This window comes from Daucus carota, chromosome 6, assembly GCF_001625215.2.
Source record: "Daucus carota subsp. sativus chromosome 6, DH1 v3.0, whole genome shotgun sequence".
In the NCBI taxonomy this organism is placed as follows: Eukaryota; Viridiplantae; Streptophyta; class Magnoliopsida; order Apiales; family Apiaceae; genus Daucus; species Daucus carota.
The window spans coordinates 21,064,790-21,089,305 of NC_030386.2; the positions used below are offsets into that span (position 1 = coordinate 21,064,790).

At 34.0% G+C, this 24,516-nt stretch overlaps 2 protein-coding genes across 2 annotated transcripts; both read left to right on the forward strand.

Moving 5' to 3' along the window:
• The first annotated feature begins 246 nt into the window (after positions 1-246).
• LOC108225735 (uncharacterized) lies at positions 247-5,054 on the forward strand. The gene is made up of 9 exons (XM_017400675.2): positions 247-417; positions 758-952; positions 2,011-2,108; positions 2,550-2,628; positions 2,725-2,919; positions 3,016-3,272; positions 3,651-3,741; positions 3,845-4,058; positions 4,592-5,054. The coding sequence occupies exons 1-9, from the start codon at positions 247-249 to the stop codon at positions 4,801-4,803; spliced, it is 1,512 nt and encodes a 503-aa protein (XP_017256164.1). The 3' UTR covers positions 4,804-5,054.
• Positions 5,055-9,791: 4,737 nt separating this feature from the next.
• LOC108225713 (kinesin-like protein KIN-12D) lies at positions 9,792-23,981 on the forward strand. The gene is made up of 38 exons (XM_017400644.2): positions 9,792-10,015; positions 10,273-10,864; positions 10,978-11,133; positions 11,208-11,291; positions 12,091-12,210; positions 12,318-12,431; positions 12,514-12,606; positions 12,713-12,873; positions 12,954-13,028; positions 13,131-13,218; positions 13,296-13,354; positions 13,434-13,497; positions 13,590-13,655; positions 13,750-13,917; positions 14,496-14,600; positions 14,741-14,976; positions 15,060-15,129; positions 15,220-15,285; positions 15,397-15,441; positions 15,524-15,603; positions 15,680-15,761; positions 15,948-17,654; positions 17,742-18,164; positions 18,432-20,657; positions 20,753-20,860; positions 20,946-21,067; positions 21,175-21,262; positions 21,400-21,474; positions 21,578-21,847; positions 21,946-22,044; positions 22,132-22,206; positions 22,286-22,344; positions 22,438-22,549; positions 22,660-22,770; positions 22,919-23,089; positions 23,176-23,241; positions 23,366-23,485; positions 23,628-23,981. Exons 2-38 carry the CDS (start codon positions 10,274-10,276, stop codon positions 23,769-23,771), a joined length of 8,499 nt encoding a protein of 2,832 aa, XP_017256133.1. The 5' UTR covers positions 9,792-10,015; position 10,273; the 3' UTR covers positions 23,772-23,981.
• Positions 23,982-24,516: the final 535 nt, after the last annotated feature.

Consider the following 24,516-nt stretch of genomic DNA (forward strand, 5'->3'; position numbering starts at 1 on the left):
CTAGAACCACGTGCCTCGCACGGGCTTTTATGCTAGTTTTCATTTTAAAATTGAAAATAGCAGGCGTGAAGGACAGTGAAGGATCGGTTGGGTGGAAGCACGACGTCGTGTTGCCTAAATCTGAACAGAGAGGGGTGAAAAATAGTAGATCGCAACAGTGTGTGTGTATCTGAGTTACAAAGTGAAGAAGAAGATAAATCAAAGTAGATTCTCATACATATATTTGTATAATCGATTGTGTTGGAAATGGAGAACAATGCGAAATCAGAGAGTGAGGCGATGAGGAAACCTGAATTACAAGAAATCCAACAACTGACGCCTCCAATTGAAACTAGCGGCGATGGTGGTTGGGGTGGTTGGGGCTTCTCATCGGTTTTTTCCGATCTTCAGAAGGCTGCTGAAGAGATCTCTCGCAATGTATATCTCTCTATCTCTCTTCATCTCCCTCCCCCCCCCCCTCTCTCTCTCTCTCTCTCTTTCTCTCTCATTCTCTCCCATCTATATGTCTATTTATCTAACTCGTAAAGGGAGAGTGCTGTACTTTAATGGAATCGATATATGTTAAGATTTTGAAATCTGAAACGGATTGAAGGCATGGAAGCTGATCTATTTTCATGATTTTAAATTGTACGAAGCGGTTTTTCATCTGTGAGCGGTTAATTGTCAAATAGTTTGGCCTTTAGTGTTACTATGTCTGTAAATTTTTGTTAGTTTTACACATTTCTGCAATATAATCAGCATATTTTTCTCGATGAAGGCTGCAGAGGCTGCCAAGACAGCAGCACAAAGCATTGCAGATATGCAAATTGCAGAGGAAAGCTCTGATTCCTCAAAGGAGGATGAAATAGACACATCGGGTAAAGAAGATGACACTGAAGATGAGGAGGTCACTAGACGCAAAGCTGCTTTGGACAAGCTAGAGAATGCTAGTGAGGATACTCTCCTTAGTCAGGCAAGTTAATAGTTATTAGTTATTTATTTCTAATTTCTGTTAATAGTTGTTCACATTTAATTTCTGTTAGTTAATAGTTATTCATATCTAATTACTATTGCCTTTTGCATTTCGTGTGCTATTTGTCCATGTATATGCTTCCTTCGTTGTAAAAGCTAATTATCTTCCTAACTCGCTAGTCACTATCTTGTAGATTATATCATGCTATCATTATACTAAAAGGGTCATGTTCCTCTTAGAACCCTTAGCCTAAGAACTCTTAGAACTTATATCTCTTTACTCTTAGGTAAGTTAACTAAGTTTCTGCAGCAGAACTCGCCTTATTTTGTAGTTTTGTATTCTTCAGCTGAACTTTGTATTTTGTCTTGGAATCTTGAGATATTTTAACAATTCAATTCACAAAATTTTGGGTTCTACAACAGCATTTGCCTTATTTGTAGTATTAATTAGGGTTCTCCAGCAGAACTGGTTTAATTGTGTAGTATTAATGTGTTATTTACGTACGGTTCAGGTGTTAAACATAACATTTTGTAGCATAATTCACTTATTTTGTAATATTAATATGATATTACGTAGAGTGAGTTCAGGTGTAGAATTTTGCCTTATTTCTAGTATTAATTAGGATTCTGCAGCAGAATTACACATGCAAAATGTCGTGTTTTATATTTTGAAATTATTTTTGAACACACAACGACGCAAAGAAAATGTATTCAGATTTAGATCCTGAAAGTCTTTTTAAAATTCAGGGTTCAACAGTAGAACCTTAGTGGTTCTAAGGTTCTATTTTAAGGATTGGTACTAAGTTGTGCGCACCCCTCTACTAAAATGTGATATATATATATATATATTTTTTTTCTCTTAAGTTTTTATGGTTAGATTAGTACTACAATGTAGGTGTGTTTCTTTTCTAAATTGTTGATCTCACAATAGCTACTAGTTTTTGCAGAATCTGTGAGTAATATTACAAATATGAAATGCATGAGTGACTGGTCAGTTGAATTCAGTATCTTGTATACTCTTGATTTTCTCACATTTATGTACAATTTTCCATCTTACAGGGTTTGAAAGTTCTCGATAATTCTGTGGAGAATATCGCTTCAGGAGCTTGGCAGGCATTTGGAAATGCATGGAGAGGGGGTTCTACTTTTGTTCAAAAGTATGTATATGTACCGTCTTGTTATATCATTATAGCTTGTGTATTGTGGTTTTCATAAATCATGGTTTTGCAGCATATTCAGAAGTATAATCATTATACAACTAGTTATAGTACGTGTTTATGGTTATTTCCTCTTAAGTGTTTCCTTAAATTGAATTTGTGCTTGCAGTCTACTGTTTCTAGTCGCAGTTGAGACTCATCAGTCTATGAGCTATTATGTTATCAAAGTAATCGTAATATTAAACAGTCAGATAAAGTGAATTTCGTTAGAAATTACTTATTATGGTGTGTAGTATGTTATTTGAAGAACCTAAGTTTATACTGCTCTGCATCTTAACAAATTTTATTACGGCATGAAGCTAATTGAATATATGTAATGTGGTTTGTTTCATGTTTAAAATGATATTATTATATCATTCAATATCCTGACATGTATCTCAGACTGGAAAGTTCTGCCGCAAGTCTTGCTGATTCTATTAATCAAGGTGATGCTGGTTCTGTTGCCCCGTCTTTGTTAGAGGTTTGCGCCATGCCTTTAGATCACTTGTAAATTTTCGCGTTTGAAATTTTGTTTAATTCATTCTTCATGCTGTGTTTGACTCTCTTACCTGTATAGACTGGTAAAGCATTTACCGCCAGAGGAATGCAAGTGCTTGAGCATGTTGGTAAGGAAACTATGGATCTGCTAATTGCAGAAACTGGTATTGAAGTTGACAAAAAATCCACCGAACTAGAAGGTGAGGATCAATTGCTCGAGGAAGTAACATTTGATCGGTACTTTTACATCTATGGAGGTCCTGAGCAATTAGAGGTCATCTTTCTATCACTGTACTTGCTGTATATTTGTATGTATTAATTACAGTAAAAACAGTCCAGTCTAATACTTTCGCATCATATTGACTGACAGGAACTGGAGGCGTTGTCAAGCCATCATGCATTGTTATTTAACCGAAGAAAAACCAAACTTTCTTCTGAGCAAAAGTCTGTTTATGATTCTAAGCTTAAACAGGTGCAACAAATTTTCAGTTTGGACTCTGAATATGACGGAATTGGTTCAGAGCTGGAAAAGGGGAAGCAGGTAGAAACTAGAACCGACACAACCATTGATGAGATGAAGAATCTTCATGATTCTAGTGTCAGTAAAGCTGCTGAATTGGCTGCAGGGTAATTTTTATTTTTCCTTCTAATAACTAAAATTAAAAATTTTGTTTACCAAGCTTATGTTTGTTTCTAAGAAAATAATTTATGATTTTCTTGTGTTTGTTTAGTTTAGATTAGGGAAATTCAAGAGAAGTTTTTTATGATTTTTGCGAAAATTATATTCCCTTTTCAAATTCTGAACATTTTTTTACCCTGTGATTATGAATACTGTTTTTCTCAATTTTGTAGTAAGGATTTTATGTGGATATATGTTTCCCAAGAAATTAATTCTAGTCCAATCGTATAAGATTGTCCTGACAAACAAAAATTTCATTTGAAGTTTACCACATTTTGCTATTAGTTTACAATGTTAATTTATAAATACTTGAATGAATTCTGCAGCTTTGCCAGTGCCCTAGTAGGACAAACCCCCAGTGATATAATACAGAGAACGGCTGGCAGACTAGATTCTCTTCACTCAGAGGGGGTTCATGTATGCCATATACATTCTTTCTATTGGTTTCTTATTGTGACAAAGACATAATCCTGTTCTTTATTTCTCTTATATTGATCTTATTGGTATGAATGTCTTGCAGAGACTTTCAGAAATGTGCTGTTCTGCGGTGTCCCAGCTTCTAATGATCGGGAAATCTGTCATATCCAATGCAGACAAAGCTCCAGATACTGACGCTGATGATATTGTGAAAATTGATTGGCCCGAGGATGCTATTGAAAAAGCAAAGGTGATCAGAATTAGGGTGCAATCAATGACCGGAAAGGTGGATGAAGTTTCCAACAGTTTTATAACAGGTACTCGTATTTTTGGTTCCTCCTTGATTGCAAAATGTTTTCTTTAGGATATTTTTTCATTCTTTTTCCTGTAGTTGTATAAAACTGTTTGATGTGGTCTTTTGGGCTCTTGGTATATCATAGATTTAGTGCTTCAAGTATTGTATATGCACTAGGTAGCTTTCCATACAGATAGTATCAGCATCATGTCTGATAAATATTTGTGCAGAGGCATGATGCTCTGCCCAAGATTTTGTGTTTGAGTAGTTATACTTTTTGTCTGTAAGCATTTCTACTCTGTTGTGATCTCTGAAGCTTGTTCATACATTCCTCGAGTATCCTTCTTTACTCAAGTGGTATCGTTTACAGAGAGGATCCATAAAATTAGAATATATATAGGTTTAACAAGTCATAAATATCACTTTTCTTGTGGTACCTGTGACATCCAGAAAACAGATTCTAGAGACTGCTAGATATTAGTAACATGCCAAATGCTCGTGTATAAGATGATGTGTGATATGTATTTAATCTCTGCATTCCAACTGTTTGTTCAGGCATATCAGAAGTAGCTGAAGCTTGTTCAGCAGCCATTAAAACCGCGACTACAGACTCAGCTGTGTTTCTTCAAGAGAAACCAATCGAGGAGAAAACACATGAATTTTCTGAGAATCTTCGTGTGGATCAAACCACAGCCATAGGAAAAATTCAGGACGGCCTGCAGTACTTGTCGTATCTTGTTATTTCTAGCTCGATGCCTGCTGCTTAGATATCTTGCAAAGCTCTACTACTCTATGTACATACACATGTTGAATTAAGTGTGACATGTAGTGCCAGTTACATGAGTCTTCTATTAGTGTAGACTCCTAGAATTCAACTTGCATACAGTTACTAGCTCTGAATCTCTATTATTGTAGAACCTGCATAAAATTCCTGGTTTCAGGTATTCATTCCTCTAAATTCTATGAGTAGGAACTTCTGCATGATGCTTGTTGAGAAAATGAAGTTTCTTTTTCATAATTGTGCAGTTCTGGTGCTGATTAAGTACTACCAGTTTCTTGCCTTTCTATTCCTTGGCTAGTTATATATTGTTGAATTTTGATTTTAATAGTCTAGTAACATTAATATGCAAATACTTGTTATATTGTGCGATGATATGTATATTAAGTTAAACATTCATTTAGCATAATTATTTTTTTAATATCTTATTATTTAAATGGAAAATATTGTGTACAGTAAAAGGACATCATTTATATTTAAAAATGGTTTTGTATTACAGTAAAACAAGCTACTTGATGTCTCTGAGGTTAATAATGATTTCTATATTCTAATTCTCCGAGGTTAATAAGGATTTCTATATTCTAATTTCCAATGAGTCTCATTTGAACTTGACTGACTGTATTCTATTTTTTTATTACTTCTAAAATATATTTCAATGCATTATTAAAAGGAATAGGTGTATAAGATCTTAATTTATGGATTTATTTTTTTCCTTTTTGAAAGAAGGAACTAATTTAATAATGAAAAAATCATATGATATCTATGAACCGATCTTGTCAAATGAATCATGTTGGTGATTAATTGTGTTATAGATAATTATGTCACTTGGATAGTTTTTAATTAATAACTGAAGAACAGATTAAATTGTATCGACTCAATTTTACATCTAACTGCAATCACTCTATAATTGACTTATAAAATAATTATTTGCAGTTCAATTAGATTTTCATCTTTTATCGGCATCAAATTCAATTTCACTAATTACATCGATTGACTTCCATAACCCGACGGAGCTACAATAAAATTGTAGAAGCTAAAATTGATGCCTGTTTGAAGAAAGTATAACATCTAAAGTAAAATAATATTAATTAACATGGACTTCGATCAGTTCCACAAATTTGGTCTCGTCTCATTAATGATCATCGATTCATCGGAATGAATTCCAAAACAAAAAATGAAAAGAACAGAAAATCAGAAACTAAGAACAATAATATTTCATCTCAATCTCACCTATGTGGTAGCAAAACTTTTTTGTACACAAGAAACCAAAAGTAATCTAAGGAAGAACACCAATATACAAGGTATTGCTACTACAAAATGGTGTAGACAAGTGTTGTTCCTGCTGCAACATAAACACAGTAGAAACCGATTTAACAAACGCCATAGCCAAGTTGATAAACAGCTTCAAAATTCCCCTGCATGCTTCTATTCTCTGAACCATCACCATTTTGTTCCAGATTTTTCGCTCTTCGAATCTCTAAAGAACATGTACAATGTGTTTGTATGAATTTGTTTGCGCTGTGTGTCTTTATATGTGTGCTTTAATCTGGCCCTTGGACAGATGAAGGGGCAATCTTTTTTTATTTATTATTATGAAGATAGTGATCCTGTTAAATTAAACAATAATACTTTTTACGTTTACGTCCGAAAAGCAAGTTGTGTTACAACTCTGTTCGTAATAATGTAGATAAATTGTTAAAATATTTTATAGATGTCGTTTAATTTAAGGTGTAGATAGCGATGGAGGAAATAATTGGAGTACTTTTACTACGATCTTATCCATATGAAATGAAAGATCCTGCTGTTTGAACACATCGATTTAAATATATGGAAAGCAATATGCCACTTGTGCAGTCTTGCGGACACTTTTTGGATTTTATACTGCCATGCGTTAATAATGTATGCAATGATAGGTCTCGACCCATTTTAAAATTACTACTCCCTCCGTCCCATTCAATTCTATACGGTTTCCTTTTTGGGATGTCCCATCATTTCTATACATTCCCAAAATAGCAACTTTTAATAATATAAAACATTATTACACCCACTACTTTCTCTCACTATCTCCATTTTATAATAATAAAAACACTATTACACCCACTACTTTCCTCCACTATCTCAAATCTATTAGTATTAAAAATAAATGGGTCCCACCACTTACCCACTTTTCATCTAACTTTACTCATTTCTTACACTTTTTCTTGGTCTCCGTGTCCAATCCCAATGTATATTATTCATTGGGACGGAGGGAGTATAAAATATAATTATAAATTATTTTAAAATTATTATTACTTTAGATAAATATTAAATATTTAAATTATTGTTCGATAATACAAATTTAAACATGAATTATAAAATAATAGTTTCAAAAAAATTTAATATGTATATTAAATAATAAGAAAGTTAGATACAAATAAATGAGACTTAAAAAAAATAAGTACTTTTCAGAATAAAAGTGTTAAATCATCATCCTTTTTTTATAGCTTGTTGTGGTTAAATAAAGCTTGGAAACATATAATTGTACTAATATAAGGTGTCTAGTCACATTGTGACAGAAAATAATTTCAGATATGTTTAATTTTAATTAATTTTGACGAGAGGATGTTAGCTTTCATCATTTCGTTATCATATCTTTACCGCAACAATATTTTATGCTGCACTAAGTCACGGGTCTATACGGAAACTACTGCTCTTTGCGAATACAAGTATGATCTGCGCACATTTTACCCTCTCCATTGCTCGAAGCGGCGAGATATACCGGATATGTTGGTTTGGTTTATATTACCAGAATGAGTTAAATCTAATATATATTTTATATTTAATTAAATCTAAAAACACTCTTAACATATTTAAAATTTGATATTTATATTTTAAATTACTTGAAAATATAATTCCCACACACAAATACACATGTTTCAATAAACAATCGGATATTTGGCGTGTTTGGGATATATATTGAGGACTTTTTTCAAAAAAAAAAAATTACATGTCTTTATAATTTTTTGAATGTGAACATTCTGAAGGTGTTTCATATTCATTATTTGACAAAAAAATAAGGTATTTCAAAAAGGTAGAGTTTTATGTACTTTTTTTAAAAAATAAGCACTTGTTTTTGAATTATAAATTCAACCAAACAGATATGTTATTTTAAATATATGACATAAAACTATATGAATTCTAGTCATGTCTGTGCTAAAAAATAAAATAACTAATTTAATCTCTTTTACACACATATATGGGTATGAGGAGTTGATATTAACTATGTTTTGAGTGAGAGAAAAGAAAATTTTAAAAAAGAAATTTCGTTGCATATTTTGTACAGAAAACATTAATGAGAAGTCAAAAGTGTTGCTAATAGATAGATAATTGTTCTGATATATATTTTATATAGAGTTCATTAATATTCGAAGTTATTAATTTATTACATTATTTGGACAATTTATTTTAAGATTCGAACAAGTGCACATAGAATTTCCACCGATGAATCGATCCATTTTTCTTGGAAAGAGAAACAAGTTAAGCTACAAACAATTACCATTACCATTATATTGTTCGATCAATTAATGTTCGGATAAAAATAAAAATCATCTATTTATTTACACATATATTGTAAATGTCAACTAATGCACATTCCATAACGTTCTAGCTTTCTCAACATGAAGTTTCTTGATGTTGTCCATTTGCTTATCTACTTTCAAAATGACTTGGCCGTCTACTTCTCTCTCAGAACATCCATAATGGTTGTCCATTTGCTTCTTCTACTCACGCAAAATGACTTGGCCATCTACTTATTTAACTATTTTGTATTGGACGGATTTTGACATAAGTGGAGTGGGCAGTGTCTAGGTCATCTTTATTTGATTATTTAATATTTTTTAACAAACTTCTCTTCAGTTTCCTTAGTTCACAGTGTAATTTTATTATTTTATAAATCATCAGTTAACCCATTGCATTGGATAATTTTGCATGTTTCTTCTTATAACCCATTTCTGTGTGATATGACATAAAATGGAGCTTATTGAAGATAAAAAAGAGGTACACATCAATATAGACATTCTTTAAGTTAGTAAATGAGACTTGTCCAATCTTTATGCTCGTTTATCTGGGACAAGGTCTTCTTCCTAGTGCATTCTAGTGCTTTGTATTTTTGTGAATCTTCCAAAATCTCATAATAAGCGACACCATAAATAATGGAGTAGACGTGTTTCTCATGATACTAATATGAACATATCTTCTTCTATCATATGTGTAATTTATTACTTTCTTATATTAATGACTTTCTTAGCTCTGACTCATATTATATGAGTGAAGATTTCAAAAAAAGCGTGTTTCACTAAAAGAAAGTATAATAATTTTTTTAATTAAAAATTCGAAGTTTGAACAATGTTGGATACTCTAAGCCAGCTAAACAAAGATAAATTTCAAGACAGAAGTAGTGAAGATATCCGAAGATATCCAAATAAGTCGGTAAGTATGTTATTTCCGCATATAATTTTTTTATGAAATCATTAACAGGCGAGCTCGCTAATTTATCTCTTTTATTTTAAAGATCTCTTTTAAATAAGTGCCTATGGTACTCCTGTCAATGAATCAATCCAATTTTCTAGATAAAGGAAATAAGTCGAGTTACTGGAAAAATACCACAACTATCATACCCATGGATGTTTGAACAAAAATGCAGTCATAATTAAATATTAATCATCAATTATACAAAATCTAATAATAAATGTTATTCTAATTCAACAAGTAAAAGAAGAAATAATCAAAAATTAAGTCGAACTAGAAAGCTACAATTATTTTCATCATGGTGGAACAACTAATCAAATCGATAATAGCCGTTAATAACCCTTATAGTTTTGTCCAACAAAATAATTACACTTTATTACAAACCCCCCGTATTTAATTCAGTTTCAAATCTTAAAACCGCGGAGTGTGAGTTCCGTTGGTCTCCCTAAATTTCAAATATAAACCAAATCTCGACCGTCCATTTCATATACAATCTCGAGAAAATTTGAAATGGTAGATACAGATATACAGGAGTAAGACATACAATTTTGATAGAAAGAGAGAGGGAGGGGGAGAGAGAACGAGAGAGATTGCTATTTGAAAATGTCACAAAATTAAACCCTAGTTTGATTCAATTCAGCTCAAACAATTTCAGGGAATCATAAGCTTCAGCTCATCTTTTTCACTTCTTTCAGGTCAGATTTCACCCTCATTCTTACTTCAAAATCTTCTCTTTCTTCATTTGTATCCTTCAAAATCAGATCTTCTCGTAATTTTTAATAAATTTCTTGACTTTCTTCATTTTATCTTCAACTCTCTCGTAAAATCATTTATTTTTGTTGTTTCTCGAAAAAGACCCGATCTTGCTTGATTTCCCCCTGCAATTCTTGCTTGAAAATAATTTCTTTTTACTAATTGATCAAAAACTGATCTTTTTGATTTTACTATCCAGAATGATGAGGGATTACAAATTGACGCGTCGAAACTCGGGGAAACATCCAAATGTAGATGATATTGAAAACATTCCTGTAAATCACAATAGAGTTGAAGAGCAAGAAGTGGGTAACAAGTCTTCTAAAGTCGAAAAAACACCTGTTAAACCCCCCAGGAGTAGATATTCGGATGCTGGCACGCCGCTTAAGACTCCTGAGAAAAGGGGAGTTACTACAGGGAATCGATTTGGATGGGCCCAAAAGAATGAATTGAGCTCAGCTACTAATGAAACTGGAGTTGATTCGAATCAATATAGGAATACTCCTAGGTCTACTAGAGCTGCTGTGAGAGGTAATTCGAGTAATTCTGAGAGTAATTCAACACAATGTACACCTACTAAGAGTGTGACAAAGCCTTCGAATCAAGGTCTTTGTTTGACCGGGGGTCAGAGACCTCCTCCGGCCAATGGAGGTGCTCGAATGGCTAATTTTGCAGCATTGTCTAGAGGGATACCCAGTTATGGTAGTTCAACAACTTATGTTAATACTGTTGAGGTTCCACATTTTGAAATGAAGGAAGATCCATCATTCTGGATGGATCACAATGTTCAAGTAAGCAACACTATTTAGCTTGAGAGTTTTAGTAAGATATCTTAATAAAGTGATCAACTTAAGATTTTGATATGCTAATGATTGTATATGTTTTCTTTAACATTGTATTTTAGGTCTTAATTCGAGTTCGTCCTTTGAATAACATGGAGAAAAGTACTCAAGGTTATAATAGATGTTTAAAGCAAGAGAGTTCACAATGCATTACCTGGATTGGGCATCCAGAAACAAGATTTACATTTGATCATGTAGCATGTGAAAGTGTTGAGCAGGTGTGGTAACATATATATTATGAATATTTTTGAATTTTTTGTCTGTAACTTATGATTTGGTCTTTTTTTTTCAGGAAACACTCTTTAGAATGGTTGGTTTGCCAATGGTGGAAAATTGCTTGTCTGGATACAATAGTTGTATGTTTGCATATGGCCAGGTATTGCAAATTTTAGCAACTTTGGAAACCAATATTTTGTAAAGGACCATCACTTAATAAGCCCTATTTGAAAAAAATAATAATTACAAGTCAGTTTCTAATCTAACTTTTCTCCCTTTGTATAGATCAGCGTATAACCATCAAAAGCATAATAAGGAAAAATGATTTATAATATAACTGCCTACTGCTACTAAGATGATGTAAATAGAGAATAAGAGATTCGGTTATAGTTTCTAAAAGTCTGTGTGCAGGGACACACATATATGTATGTTACTTCTTCCCTTATATTTACTCTGATGAAAAAGCTGGCTAATACAGCCTTCTTATAAATGTTGTGTACACTAAAAAACAGTTCTCATGTATCTATGTTCATACATCAGAATCATATATGTAGTATGTTGGCACCTATTAATGTAAACTATCTTACAGCTGTTTGTGTCCTACGTTTGGCTCTCAATCTTATTCAGTTCTTCATTTCAAATTTCAACTAAACAGCCCTATGGTTTTTCAATCACTTGCCACTTTACATCTGGATTTGTAGCTTTACAGTCACTAATTCCGAATTTCAGAAACATTGACCTTGTTTGGTCTATAAAATTATCCAGTCTAAATAATAACCGTCAGTTGTATTCATGCATAATATATACTTATAAACTCCGAAATATGAGTCAGTTTATGTGGTGGTTTTTAGTTTATTATGATCTTCCTTCTAGCCCTTCCTGTTTTTTTTTTGCTCCTCTTATCCCTGACATTTTTCAAATGTCAAACATCTTACTTCTTACCTCTGGTCACCTTGTAGACTGGAAGTGGGAAGACATACACAATGCTGGGTGACATAGATGAGTTGGGGGTCAAGCCGAGTCCTCATCGTGGAATGACGCCACGAATATTTGAATTCTTGTTTGCAAGAATAAGAGCGGTAACTTTTTCTAATATTTATTTGTGCTTTTATTTTAAACTATTTATGGACATAGCATTACAACATCAATTGGTTTATACATCCTCTCAATATATATATTCTTTCAGGAGGAGGAAAGTCGTAGGGATGAAAGGCTGGCGTACAGTTGCAAGTGTTCATTTTTAGAAATTTATAATGAACAAATAACTGATCTCCTTGATCCTTCATCCACGAATTTACTAGTAAGCTGACTACCTTTTTTTGTTTTGATTACATTTAGTTAAATTTAATATAACTTGTGCACATTATGCCATCTATTTGCAGCTTCGAGAGGATACTAAGACAGGTGTATATGTTGAAAACCTCTCAGAATTTGAAGTTGAGACTGTAGCTGATATTCTTAAGCTTCTCAGTCAGGTTTGTTAACCTTTTGATTCTAAAACTGTTAAGCACAGTTTAAATCGACCAAAATGCACAACTATGCAAGTGTTTTGTTGTATTAAGTTGTTCCTTGTTTCGATAGGGTTCTGCAAATAGAAAAGTAGCTGCAACGAACATGAATAGAGAGAGCAGTCGGTCTCATAGTGTATTTACATGTGTTATTGAGAGTAGATGGGAAAAGGATTCTACGTCAAATCTACGATTTGCACGACTGAACCTTGTCGATCTTGCAGGTTCAGAAAGGTGAGGACTCTGACTAATGTTTTAAGTTAACTATCTTTTGTAACTAATCATTTATGCTAATATTTTCATTACCAATTCAGACAGAAAAGTTCTGGTGCTGAGGGAGAACGCCTAAAGGAAGCTGCAAATATTAACAAATCACTTTCTACACTGGGGTAATTAAATTGCCTCACCAACTTTCCATTTTGTAGATCGTAAAGTTTATATTCTAAAAATGTCACAAGATCTTCTATATTAAGTTGGTCAAAATTTTTCAGTCATGTTATTATGGTTCTTGTGGATGTGGCACATGCTAAGACAAGGCATGTACCTTATAGAGATTCAAGACTTACGTTTCTGCTTCAGGTAAACTAAATGTTACATTATCTTAATTATGTGTTCTATAATTTCCCTGTCCCATATCAACTCCAAAGAACGTGCAGGACTCCTTAGGTGGAAACTCCAAAACAATGATTATTGCCAATGTCAGCCCTTCTGTCTGGTTTGTCCCAATACACCTAAAGGTTTCAATTTCTTTAGTGATGCTGAAAACTTTTAATTTTAACTTTATTTATTTTCAGCTCTGCTGCTGAGACTTTAAATACCTTAAAATTTGCACAACGGGCAAAGCTTATACAAAACAATGTAAGATTTGTAATTAAAATTCACTAAAGCTATCATATCCTTTTGTTGAAGAAACCTAATATACCTGATTTCTGTTATCTTCATGATAATAGGCGGTTGTAAATGAAGATTCTTCAGGAGATGTTACTGCACTGCAAAACCAAATACGAATTTTAAAGGTTCTTTCTTGTTCCTTGTTATATTGGAAGCCAGTCGTGATACGTGGTTACTAAATGAAATTTATGATGTAATAAGTTATTTTTGGTGGAGCAGGAGGAGCTTCTTGCTCTCAAACGTCAAAATGTGTCCCGGTCTCTTTCATTTGGTTCAACCATTGTTGGAGATGCAAGGCAAAATAATGGCAGTGCTGAGGGTATGCATAGTACTGATGATATGCTTGGGTTGGAATCTAAAAGCAGCTTGAGTATTTCTTCTAAACAGGTATATTGAGCTGGCTAGAGGCAGTGCATTTCTTAAAACAGCCATGCATAAGTGAAGTAGTGATTAGTTTTTGCTTGAGTTAACATACGGGAACAGATGCAAACTGGCCCATCGCACTACAGAGCCGGGACACGTATAGATTTGGTTAAACTCGTGTATTAATTTCTTAGACTTAAATTTAGCTATTGGGCTCTCTCCCTTCCCAGAAAATTCAGTATAGTATGAAATTTAAGAATTGATCATGTAATTCTTAAAATATTGGGTAACTAATAACATTTGCAATTTAGTAAAATATATAATTTTTGTAATTTTTCAAAAAAATTTGTTTAATTGTCGAAAATGTTAATTATGTACAATTGCACGTAACGTAGTCGTAAATATGTGTGTATTGTGAATGCTATATCGCATTATGGACGTCTTATAGTCTTGGCTTCCACCACATTAATGCTTAAAACCTAACATGTCTCAATATTTACACGTTTTAGTGAAATACTTGTATTAATCTTACCTTATTAATACCGATTTTAAAATTAAAAGTCATAATGCTAATATATTTAATTTTATAATATATGTTCTAGTTCAAATGCCTGGAAACTACACTTGCCGGTGCCTTGAGAAGAGAACAAATGGCAGAGGGTACTATAAAACAGCTTGAAGCTGAGATTGAGCAGTTGAATCGACTGGTAATAGTCCTGTTTCTGTGAATCTCATGCATATCCTTTGTTCTATATGATGATTTTGTAAGAGCGTTGAAGGTTATAGATCTTGGCTTCAGTGGAAAATTTATGACTCTGATAGCAAGAGCTAAAACTGCTTTTATCAGGTTCGTCAAAGAGAGGAGGATACCAGGTGCACAAAAATGATGCTAAAATTTAGAGAAGAGAGAATTCAGCGGATGGAGATCCTTATTGGTGGTTTGATGCCAACAGACACTTATTTAGTAGAAGAAAACAAGGCACTATCTGAAGAAATACAGCAGCTTCAAGCTAAATTAGATAAAAATCCAGAAGTAACTCGCTTCGCGCTGGAAAACATTAGGCTCTTGGAACAACTGAGGAGGTATGTATGTTAAGGGCAATTGTTTAAGAGGACTCCCGTGATTTTATAGATAAATTTTATTTATATAATGTTTTCTTGAGAAGATATCAAGATTTTTATGAGGAAGGGGAGAGAGATATGTTGCTGACGGAAGTTTCTGAATCACGGGATCAGGTATCTTTACTTTATACTTATTTGCCTAACATTATGATGTATGGTTTTTTTAATTTATGATTTATCTGAATTAATCTATTTGATTAACAGCTGCTTCTATTTCTTGATGGGGACTTAAAGCATCACAACTCTCCAAATAAGAATTCACCTTTAAAGGTCAAATTTATTATTTTTCTGCAAATGCTATCTTTAGAATATTTTGGCAATTCGGATAATATTTTTGTGAAGTTAATTCAAATCCTAACATCTTCGTCCCCATTGAAACAGGAAGCAGAGTGTATCAGAGCAGAAAATGATTCTCTTCATCTGGAGGTTGCTTATTTGTATACAATTATGTGAATATTTCCTTTGATCTTGAACTTCTTTTCTCTCAGTAGCATTTCTTTAAATTTAGCTGAAGAAGACACTTCATGAGTTAGAGGAGTGCAGGAGTAAGCTAAACTCTTGCTTAGAGAATAATGCAAAACTCAGCGGGTAACATTCTTTTTCAGGTTTTGGTTTATCATTGCGAGTGTAATATTGTTCCAACTCCTTACATTTATTTTTGCAGAGAGATTGATGATCTACGAGGTTCACTAAACGACCTAAAATCTGGAACACATGACGATAGCAGCAATATTGAAGTCTCAAAGGTACCTTTTTAGATTAATAAAAGACCTGGACTAATAGCTATATATCTGCTGATAAATGATGAACATCCTATTTATATTTCTGGTAAAAATTCATTAAATTAACACACACACACACACATCTAAGTCTGATATATTCATTTATGCACTTATGTTGATAGAAGATAATGAATAATAATTATATTTCAGGAGTCAAATCTTGAACGTCCTTGGGTTGAAGAACAAGAATCTGAGTCTGTTCAACATAAGGATGAGGAGATGCATGCAGCTTTGATGAAGCATGCACAAGATGTCATGGATTTACAGCTGGAGTTGGATATTCTAAAAATCATTTTGAAAGAAGAGAGGTCATCCTGTGTTGAACTGGAGCAGAAGGAACTTTGTTTGATAAAGGATCTTGAAACGGCAGATAGAAAAGCTTCATTGCTAACAAAACAATATGAAGATGCCAAGGAAGAGCTTAGAGAAGCAAAATCAGTAATTGATGCTCTGGAGAATCAACAGCTTCTATCAATTAGTGAAATGGAGGATCTTCGGAACAGTAATACGCACTGTATGAAGCTTGTGCACAAACTGGAGCATGAAATCTCGAATCTAAAACAGCAAGGCTTCCGTAAAGAGATAAAAGATGTGGCATCTTTCAAACATTCAAAAACTAAAGATTCTCCACTACAGTTAAAGTTGAAAAAGATGCATGATTCTCTTGATAATGCTAAGAGATTAAATATGTGTTATCAAAGTGATCTTGCATCACATGCATCTAATGAAGAAGAGATGGATGAGGTCCGTAGGCAGGTTGAGGCCGAAACTGCTGAGGTGATAGTATGCTTGCAGGAAGAACTCGGCAATCTTCAGGAGCAATTCCTAAACAGTACCTCAAAAGAAGAAGAGGCTGAAGGGAAATTGATGCATCTGCATACGGAATTAAAGAAATTGGTGGATGACAATGAAGCATTGTCCCAAAATAACAAAATTTTATGTGAAAAGCTCGCAGATAAAGATAAACAATTAGAAAATTTATCTGTAGATTCTGAAATAGTGATAAGTGAAATTGAAGCTGCTCTTGCTGGTGGCTGTGAGGCTCTCAAAGATGCATCTGATCAGCTGGATGGTATCTCTGGTTCAATACTCAAGAGAAAAACTTGGATATCTGAACAAGTAGGAAAGATGACGAAGAGCATCTCTGAAAAGGAGTTACTGATTGAAGAACTAAATTGCTGTTTGGAGGATGCAAATAATAGAAAAAATGACCTGGAGGTAATGATGAGGTCATTAAGGGGAGCAGCTTTGGTCATAACTGAAGAACACCAAAAGGATTGTGCCGAAAAGGAGAATCAGATCATATTATTGACATCAGAATTGTGTGATAAGAGATTGACCATCGCAGAGCTAGAAAAGAAAATTAAGTACGGGGAAGAGGAGCTCAGAAAAGCCTCAAAATCTGCCACTGTTGCTTTTGTTATTGTAAGCAGATTGTCAGAGACAAACTCTAGGTACCTTCACACGCTTGAGAATAAAAATATCCAGCTTACAGAATCTGATGGAATTCATAGGCAGAAAGATGCTCTCCTCCTTAGTCAAGCTGTAAAAGTTGATGAAGCAGAGAAACTGATAAGCTCTCTCAGTGTGGAACTAAAATCTGCAAAGGATGAATGTGGTATACTAAGAGAGCAGCTATATGAGGAGAAGAAGCGTGTCACTGATTTGGAACAAAAGCTTGATGAGATTGAAGGAAATTATATTTTAGAAACAAGAGAAAACCTTGCTGAGCTAAAGCATGGTATATCAGCACTTGATTCATGTTTGACCATTGCGGAGGTTGCTAATCCTGAGAAAGACAATGATGTTGCAGATCCTGCATTTTTTTTACCATCTGATAACAGAAGTGAAGAACGGGTAAATTTTATAACATTTGAAGTTATATGTCTTGTTCAATGAAGTATTCAAAATTTACTTGTTCAATTTAAATTGATATTGTTGCAGACAGGTACTGGAGCAAACCTCAAAAAATATGCCGTACCAGTAACAGACACACCAGAGTGTCTTCCTGAAGTTGGCAAGAACTTGCATAAATACTCCAGTGAACAGAAACGTCTAGCGGGTGGAGCTAATAGGGAAGCTACAGTTGTTCTTTTAAGAGAAGAAATAGAATCTGCTGTCAAAAGCTTAAAAAGGGCGCACCTTGAAATTGCCAACTTACGCAAGGAGAACAAAGAGGCCCGCGATTCCGAAGAAGGGACTCGACAAGTTATGGAGGTTATTATATTACAAGTACTTTCTTTACAAGAAATTATTTGTAACTTTGAAAATCAAGCTGATTCCAAAGTTAATCGTTTGGATCATAAGCTACTTAAGATGGAATGTGCTATAAAAGATACTGTAACTTCATGGTCCCGGAACAATGAGGTATGCTAGTGCCACTCTAACAAATTATTGGCCTCTATTCTAATGTTTGATTTGTCCCTACCCTTTAGTCTGCTGCACATTTTGTGCTTAAGTTTTTTCCTAATAAGCTTCACATTATCTAGATCTTAGCTGTACACACTCACGCACAAACACATAGACACACACACACACACTATATATATATATATGTATATGTATATGTATATACAGACATTTTTATTTTCAGTCCCAAAGTAACGAGTGCATGAAATTGGTGACTCGCTGCAGTTATTTGAGCATGAAGTTAGCGATTCAAAAATACTGGCCATCCAGAAATCTGCAGAAGCCTCTTGTATTCTTGCTAAATTTGAAGAAGCTCAGCAAACCATTTCAGAAGCAGATTATATGCTCAATGAACTAATGTTGGCAAATAAAAGCAAAAAGGTTGAAATCAAAGAGTTAAGAAAAGAGAAAAAAAATTTAACCAACGAAAGGGCTTGCTTGATCAATGAGGTTCAGAGGTTGGAATCTAGTTACAGGAACCTCGAAAAGCAAGCTGAATCTGATATTGTATCAATGACAGAACTTGTGCAGGAGCTGGAGGGTATTGTCTTACAGGCCCAGGTCACATGTAAAGAGAATTTTGAGTCTATATCCTCAGATTTTATGTGCCTGAGATCTCAAGTTTGTGACTCAACAAAGATGGTGCATTCGTGGATTGAGAATCTTTGGTCTGAAATTATATTGAAGGACTGTGCCATGTCTGTATTACACCTGTGCCACATGGGAATACTGTTGGAAACAGTCACTGGACTGAATGTAGAGAATGGTCTCCTTCACCATGGACTACATGAATCAAACACTCTTCTGTATGAAATGAGAGAGCACAACTATAAATCAAAGAGAGATCTTCAAAAGTGCAGAATCCTCGAGGGAAAATTACTAGCTGATATCAAGAATAATTTTGACCGAATCTCGAGAAAAGAAGATGAGACTGGGCAGCTTAGCTTCAAAATAGCCAGCTTTGAGGAGAAGATATTAGATTTGCAGCAGCAAGAGGAGATAATGGTGGAGAGATCAAATAATATGGGATCTGAACTTACTTTGCTGATGAAGGAATTGGACAATAGTAATCGAAATGTTTTGACAACTCTTTTAGATCAAGAAAAGTTGTTTAAGGATGAAGTTAATAGTTTAGAAATTCAGGAGGAGCAGTTTTTTGTTGATCTGTCAGCAAAAGACTTTCATTCGCTTGTCTTAGCTTCAGAGCTCAAACAGCTGGCATTCCAAAAAGCTAAACTGGAGGATGAGCAAATATGTTATTCTACTGGTATTGACCGACTTAAGAAGGATGTGGTGCTTCTGCTGCTAGATATGGAATTAAAGGAATTAATATTGTTTGACAATGAAGTTGAGCTTACTCATCTTGGGAGTGAACTCGAATTGGTGAGAATGGAGCAAAATGGTATGTTGTCAGAAATCAGCCAAAAGGAGTTTGAGATATCTGAACTGAAAAAAGCAAATGATGCTTCTAAACAAGAAATCAAGTTACTGAAGGAGGTTTCTTGTTCATATGATATACTGAAAAATGAACTTGTAGAAGTGACTGCAGCAAAGAAGGAATTGTCACTCCAGTTTCAAATCCAAGTTGCTGAAGTTGATGATTTGAAGGAAGAGATAATTTCCTTAAACAATGAATGTATATCACATGAGGAGATCAACTATGAAGCTCTCTGGAAGTTGAGCTCCAGATTGGAGAAATTTGTTAGTTCAATGGACTCTGTACATATGAAGTGTAACAGAATTTTTAAAGTACTCAATGAACAAAGTTCTCTTTTAGAGAAAGAGTTTGTGGAAATTCAGAAATATGCGGAAGGGGCATCAGAGTTTCTAAAAGATATTGATTCAGTGGAAATTCTTTCTGAAGAGGTTATCTCTAAAAATAGCTACCTTCAAGCTGAGTTAAATAGGAAAGATAGTGTTCTGGAAGGATTGCTTTTTGATCTTAAAATGTTACAAGAATCTGCATCTAGCAACAAAGACCATAAAGACGAATTTGAAAATTTGCTGGCATCTTATGAGGATCTGGAGGATGAGCATGATGAAGCAGTTGAAAAAGTTCAGTTTCTTGAAACTCAGTTGCAGGAGAAGATTGATATTATCTCCACCCTTGAGATGGATGTATCTAGAGCGCATGAGAATGTGGATTCACTTTCAAGCGCCAATCTTACACAGACAACAAGAATTTCAAATGCTTTACACGAGAAAGAGTTCATTGAGAAGGAGTTGGTTCAGAAATGCAAGGATAATCAATATTTAGAATCAGAACTCCTTGAAATGCGTACAGCTCTTGAACAAATGAATGAATTTGCTGAATCCTTGAAGATGAATCTGCAGTCAGTTGTTTGCGAGAGAGATGCAATGCATGCAGAACTACTTACTTTGAAGGAGGAGTTTCAGATGGCACAAAACCTTGCTGATGAAAATGGAGCAATTGCAATAGAAGCTCAACAGGTACATGCTAATTCCAATTTTTTGTAAGTGTGAGTTACCTACCTACTGTCTGTGAGTGAAGTTTTTAATCTTTAGCGGTGTTTTGTCATATTCAGGTAGCTGAGACAAGAAAGATCTATCTTGATGAAAAAGAGGAAGAAGTGAGGCTACTAGAAAGATCTGTGGAAGAACTAGAACGTACGGTGAATGTACTTGAAAGCAAGGTTAGTTCTTCCAGTCAGATGATGTAACCTTTATTGCTTCAATAAAAGAAACAATTGCCTGAAAACTTGGAGTTCATTATGTAAGGTTGACATCGTTAAGGGAGAGACAGAGCTTCAACGGATGCAAAGAGAGGATTTAGAAATGGAACTTCAATCTATTAAACAAAAGTTGCAATTGGTTGAAAGTGGAAATGACGAGATGAAGAGGTATTAAGCGACCATTTTCGAAAAATGAGATAAAAAACCTGAATTTCATTTTACTTTAACAGAGATCTTATGTTTAACTACATAATATATATAAATTGTTACTACAGGGTCTTAGATGACAAGGAAAAAAGGCTTCAGGAATGCCTCCAGCGGATGCAGATTCTAGAGCGAGAGATAGCTGCCAGAGATACTGAGGTTGATTTAAATATATATATATATATATATATATATATATATATATATATATATATATATAACATATTCGGATGAATTGTATTGGATCCCATCATGTTCATATAGTGATTACAGCATTCAAGCTTTATTTGAAACAGATAAGCAAATGCAAGAGTCATATCTCCGAGTTAAATCTGCATGCAGAAGCACAAGCTTGTGAGTACAAGCAAAAGGTACTTAATGCAATCAGTTGATAGACAAAATTTGATAGTGTTACTTTAAGGGAACTGAGAATCCACATATAAATGGTTTTAATACTTTTTATTTGGGGAGCAGTTTAAAGCACTAGAAGTCATGGCTGAACAAGTTAAGTTGGAGGGATCATCATCAACTAATAGCATTAGTTCAGCTCCTCATAGCACAAACTCATCATCTAACAAACTGGAAAAAACTGGTTCAAGGCCAAGGGGTTCTGGTTCCCCTTTCAAATGCATCGGGTTGGGCTTCGTCCAGCAAATGAAATCGGAAAGGGATGATGACGAGCTTACTGCTGGGAGACTTCGTATTGAAGAGCTGGAGGCCTTGGCAGCCAGTAGGCAGAAGGAGGTATTTTTGATTATGCTTAGAAGTTTCTCAGCACTTTTCTTAAGCTTACAGCAAGCATCATAAATTATATTAATTGTGCCTTTTTTCTTTCCTTCTAGATATTCATGTTGAACACTAGATTAGCTACTGCAGAAAGTATGACACATGACGTATTACGTGATCTACTGGGACTCAAGTCGGACATGACTGGTTATGCGGTATACTGACGACTCTTAACTGTATAATATTGCTTCCTCTCATTATAACTCGTAGTGAATAATATCATTGTCCTTTTATAATGCTAGTCGTTACTGGATGACCAGCAAGTTCAAAAAATAACAGAGAAGGCTCAACTTCATAATACTGAGGTTCACAACAAGGTACTATTCACCTGAAGCTGCAGTTTAATTATGTTCTGAGACCTTCCCTATGTAAACCGCGAGTTCATTTTTTTAACAGGATGTGGAAGTTTGTAATCTAAAGAAGCAGCTGACTGAGTTTGTTGTGGAGAGAAAAGGGTAAGTTGTTACCTGTAATGTCAGGTCTGAGGATCAGATACTTCCCTGTGTTCCTTTTTTTTTTTATCTGATTTTTTTTTAACTGTTGTTTAGTTGGCTCGAGGAAATAGACAGAAAACAGGCTGAGCTGGTTGCAGCACAAATTACGTTGGAAGAACTCCGGCAGCATGATCGAGTGCTGACTACCAAAAATGACATGCTCATGGTACTTACGCTTTGTGTGTAGCAACATCTTCTTACATACGCTTTGGGTGTAGCAACATCTTTTTACATGCGAAGTTTGTCTGGTTGCTTGAACTCATTTTTCTTCCTCAGATGGAGAATGTTAATCAGAAGAAGAAGGTCTTGGAACTTGAACTTGAAGTAAAGAAGCTGTCGGGCCAACAAAACATCCAGCAGCGTATTCATCATCATGCTAAAATCAAGGCAATTTTAATTATTTATCACTTCTGAATAGACACTTAAGTTAGAAACACTTTTAGCTTTAGGTTTTCTCATCATGTGGTCAAAAAAATGTTATGTTAACAAAACTGTGAATTTGTGTATATATTTTTCTAAATAATATTTGTAACAGGAAGAGAACAATTTGCTGAAAGCTCAGAATGAAGAGCTTAGCCTCAAGCTGAGGCGCAGTGAAGGCATCCTTTCACGTGTCAAGGAAGAACTTGCCCGCTACCGTGCAGCCAATGGTAAAAACCCATGTATCCATATCGAAGAAGAGCAGCGTCTTAATAATAAGTTGAAGGTTAGTTTGTTTCGGTATGGTATTTTCTATATTTCGGAGCATGTATGCAACATAGAGTTGCTTGAGCTAATGCTTTAGCTACACAGGAAGTTGAAGAGGAAAGATTGCAACTAGCACAAAAGCTCTTAGGTCTGTGTACCAGTATTTTAAAGGTTCGTAATTTTCTAAACCTTGTGCAATTTTGTTCTCCAAATGTAAAGCACAAACTTAACATTAATATCGCTTGTCTTTTTGACATTCCTTCATTACTAAAATTACTTCCAATGATTATATCAGGCTGCTGGAATAACAAAACCAGCATCTGACATTAGTCTTCCTGCTGCGGAAGAAGCATTGGATCAGCTCACGGATCGTTCGAGTATACTAACCAAAGAATTGGAAGAACTAAAGCTCAAGGTCCAGTGACAATTCACTACTATAGTGCAATTATTCTTTTGCTTTATATTAATACAGTCCTTATCAGTCCTTATCAGAATGCAAAAAAAATATCAACTTTAGCGCCAATGACTAACAAATTTTTTATCGATCATCATTACAGAGTAGAATAACTAACGAAAGGAATCGATTGTCAGAGCTGATGCCACATCTACAACGCTCACCACCTTCGAGATCAGAAGGGAGTCGACAAAGTACTCCGAAAATAACATCTCAAAGTCCATTTCTTACTTCTTTAGATAGATGAGACCTGTAAAGGGAGCATTAGGCTCCACAGAAGTTAGTTTTTCGCTAGCAATTCAGTATTTTTTGGTCACAAGATAAACTAGCAATTCAGTTATCTGAAGACTTGACAAGATGAATGTTACTAATTCATTGTAAAAAGTTGATAATTTTTGTACGTTATAGATGATATGTATAACTGTAAATAGCATATATATGAAGCAAAATTTCAGTCTCCCATTGCACTGACTTTGATTTAACTGTTTTACGTTTTAACAATTTGCACCTGAAGGACCACATGCTAAACCATTAATAATTTTGGGAATTTTTTATGATTTAAAACCTTTATATAAGGAAAAAATATATGTTCATGAAAATTAACAAAATTTAATATATTAATCAGGATTACTCTAGTGAAAAGTATTATTCATTCTATATAAAAGTTTATTTTTAACAAACTCAATTGATTATCAAAATTACTGATTGATAGTATAATTTATATATATTATTTCTTTGATATAAATTTAATATTAGTTAAATTGAAAAACAACCTACCAGATAACCTAAAGTACTTAGAATTATTTTTATAACATTATAAAATCAAACTGAAAAATCTAAAATAAGTACATAATAATATATAATTTTCGATTTTTAAACTAAGAGTATGATTTATTTAAAACACATGTACTCAAATGATATATTTATAATATATTTTAAATTTATACGAAATCGTTTTTCCGTTTTAACTAATTCATAAATCATACTCTCGT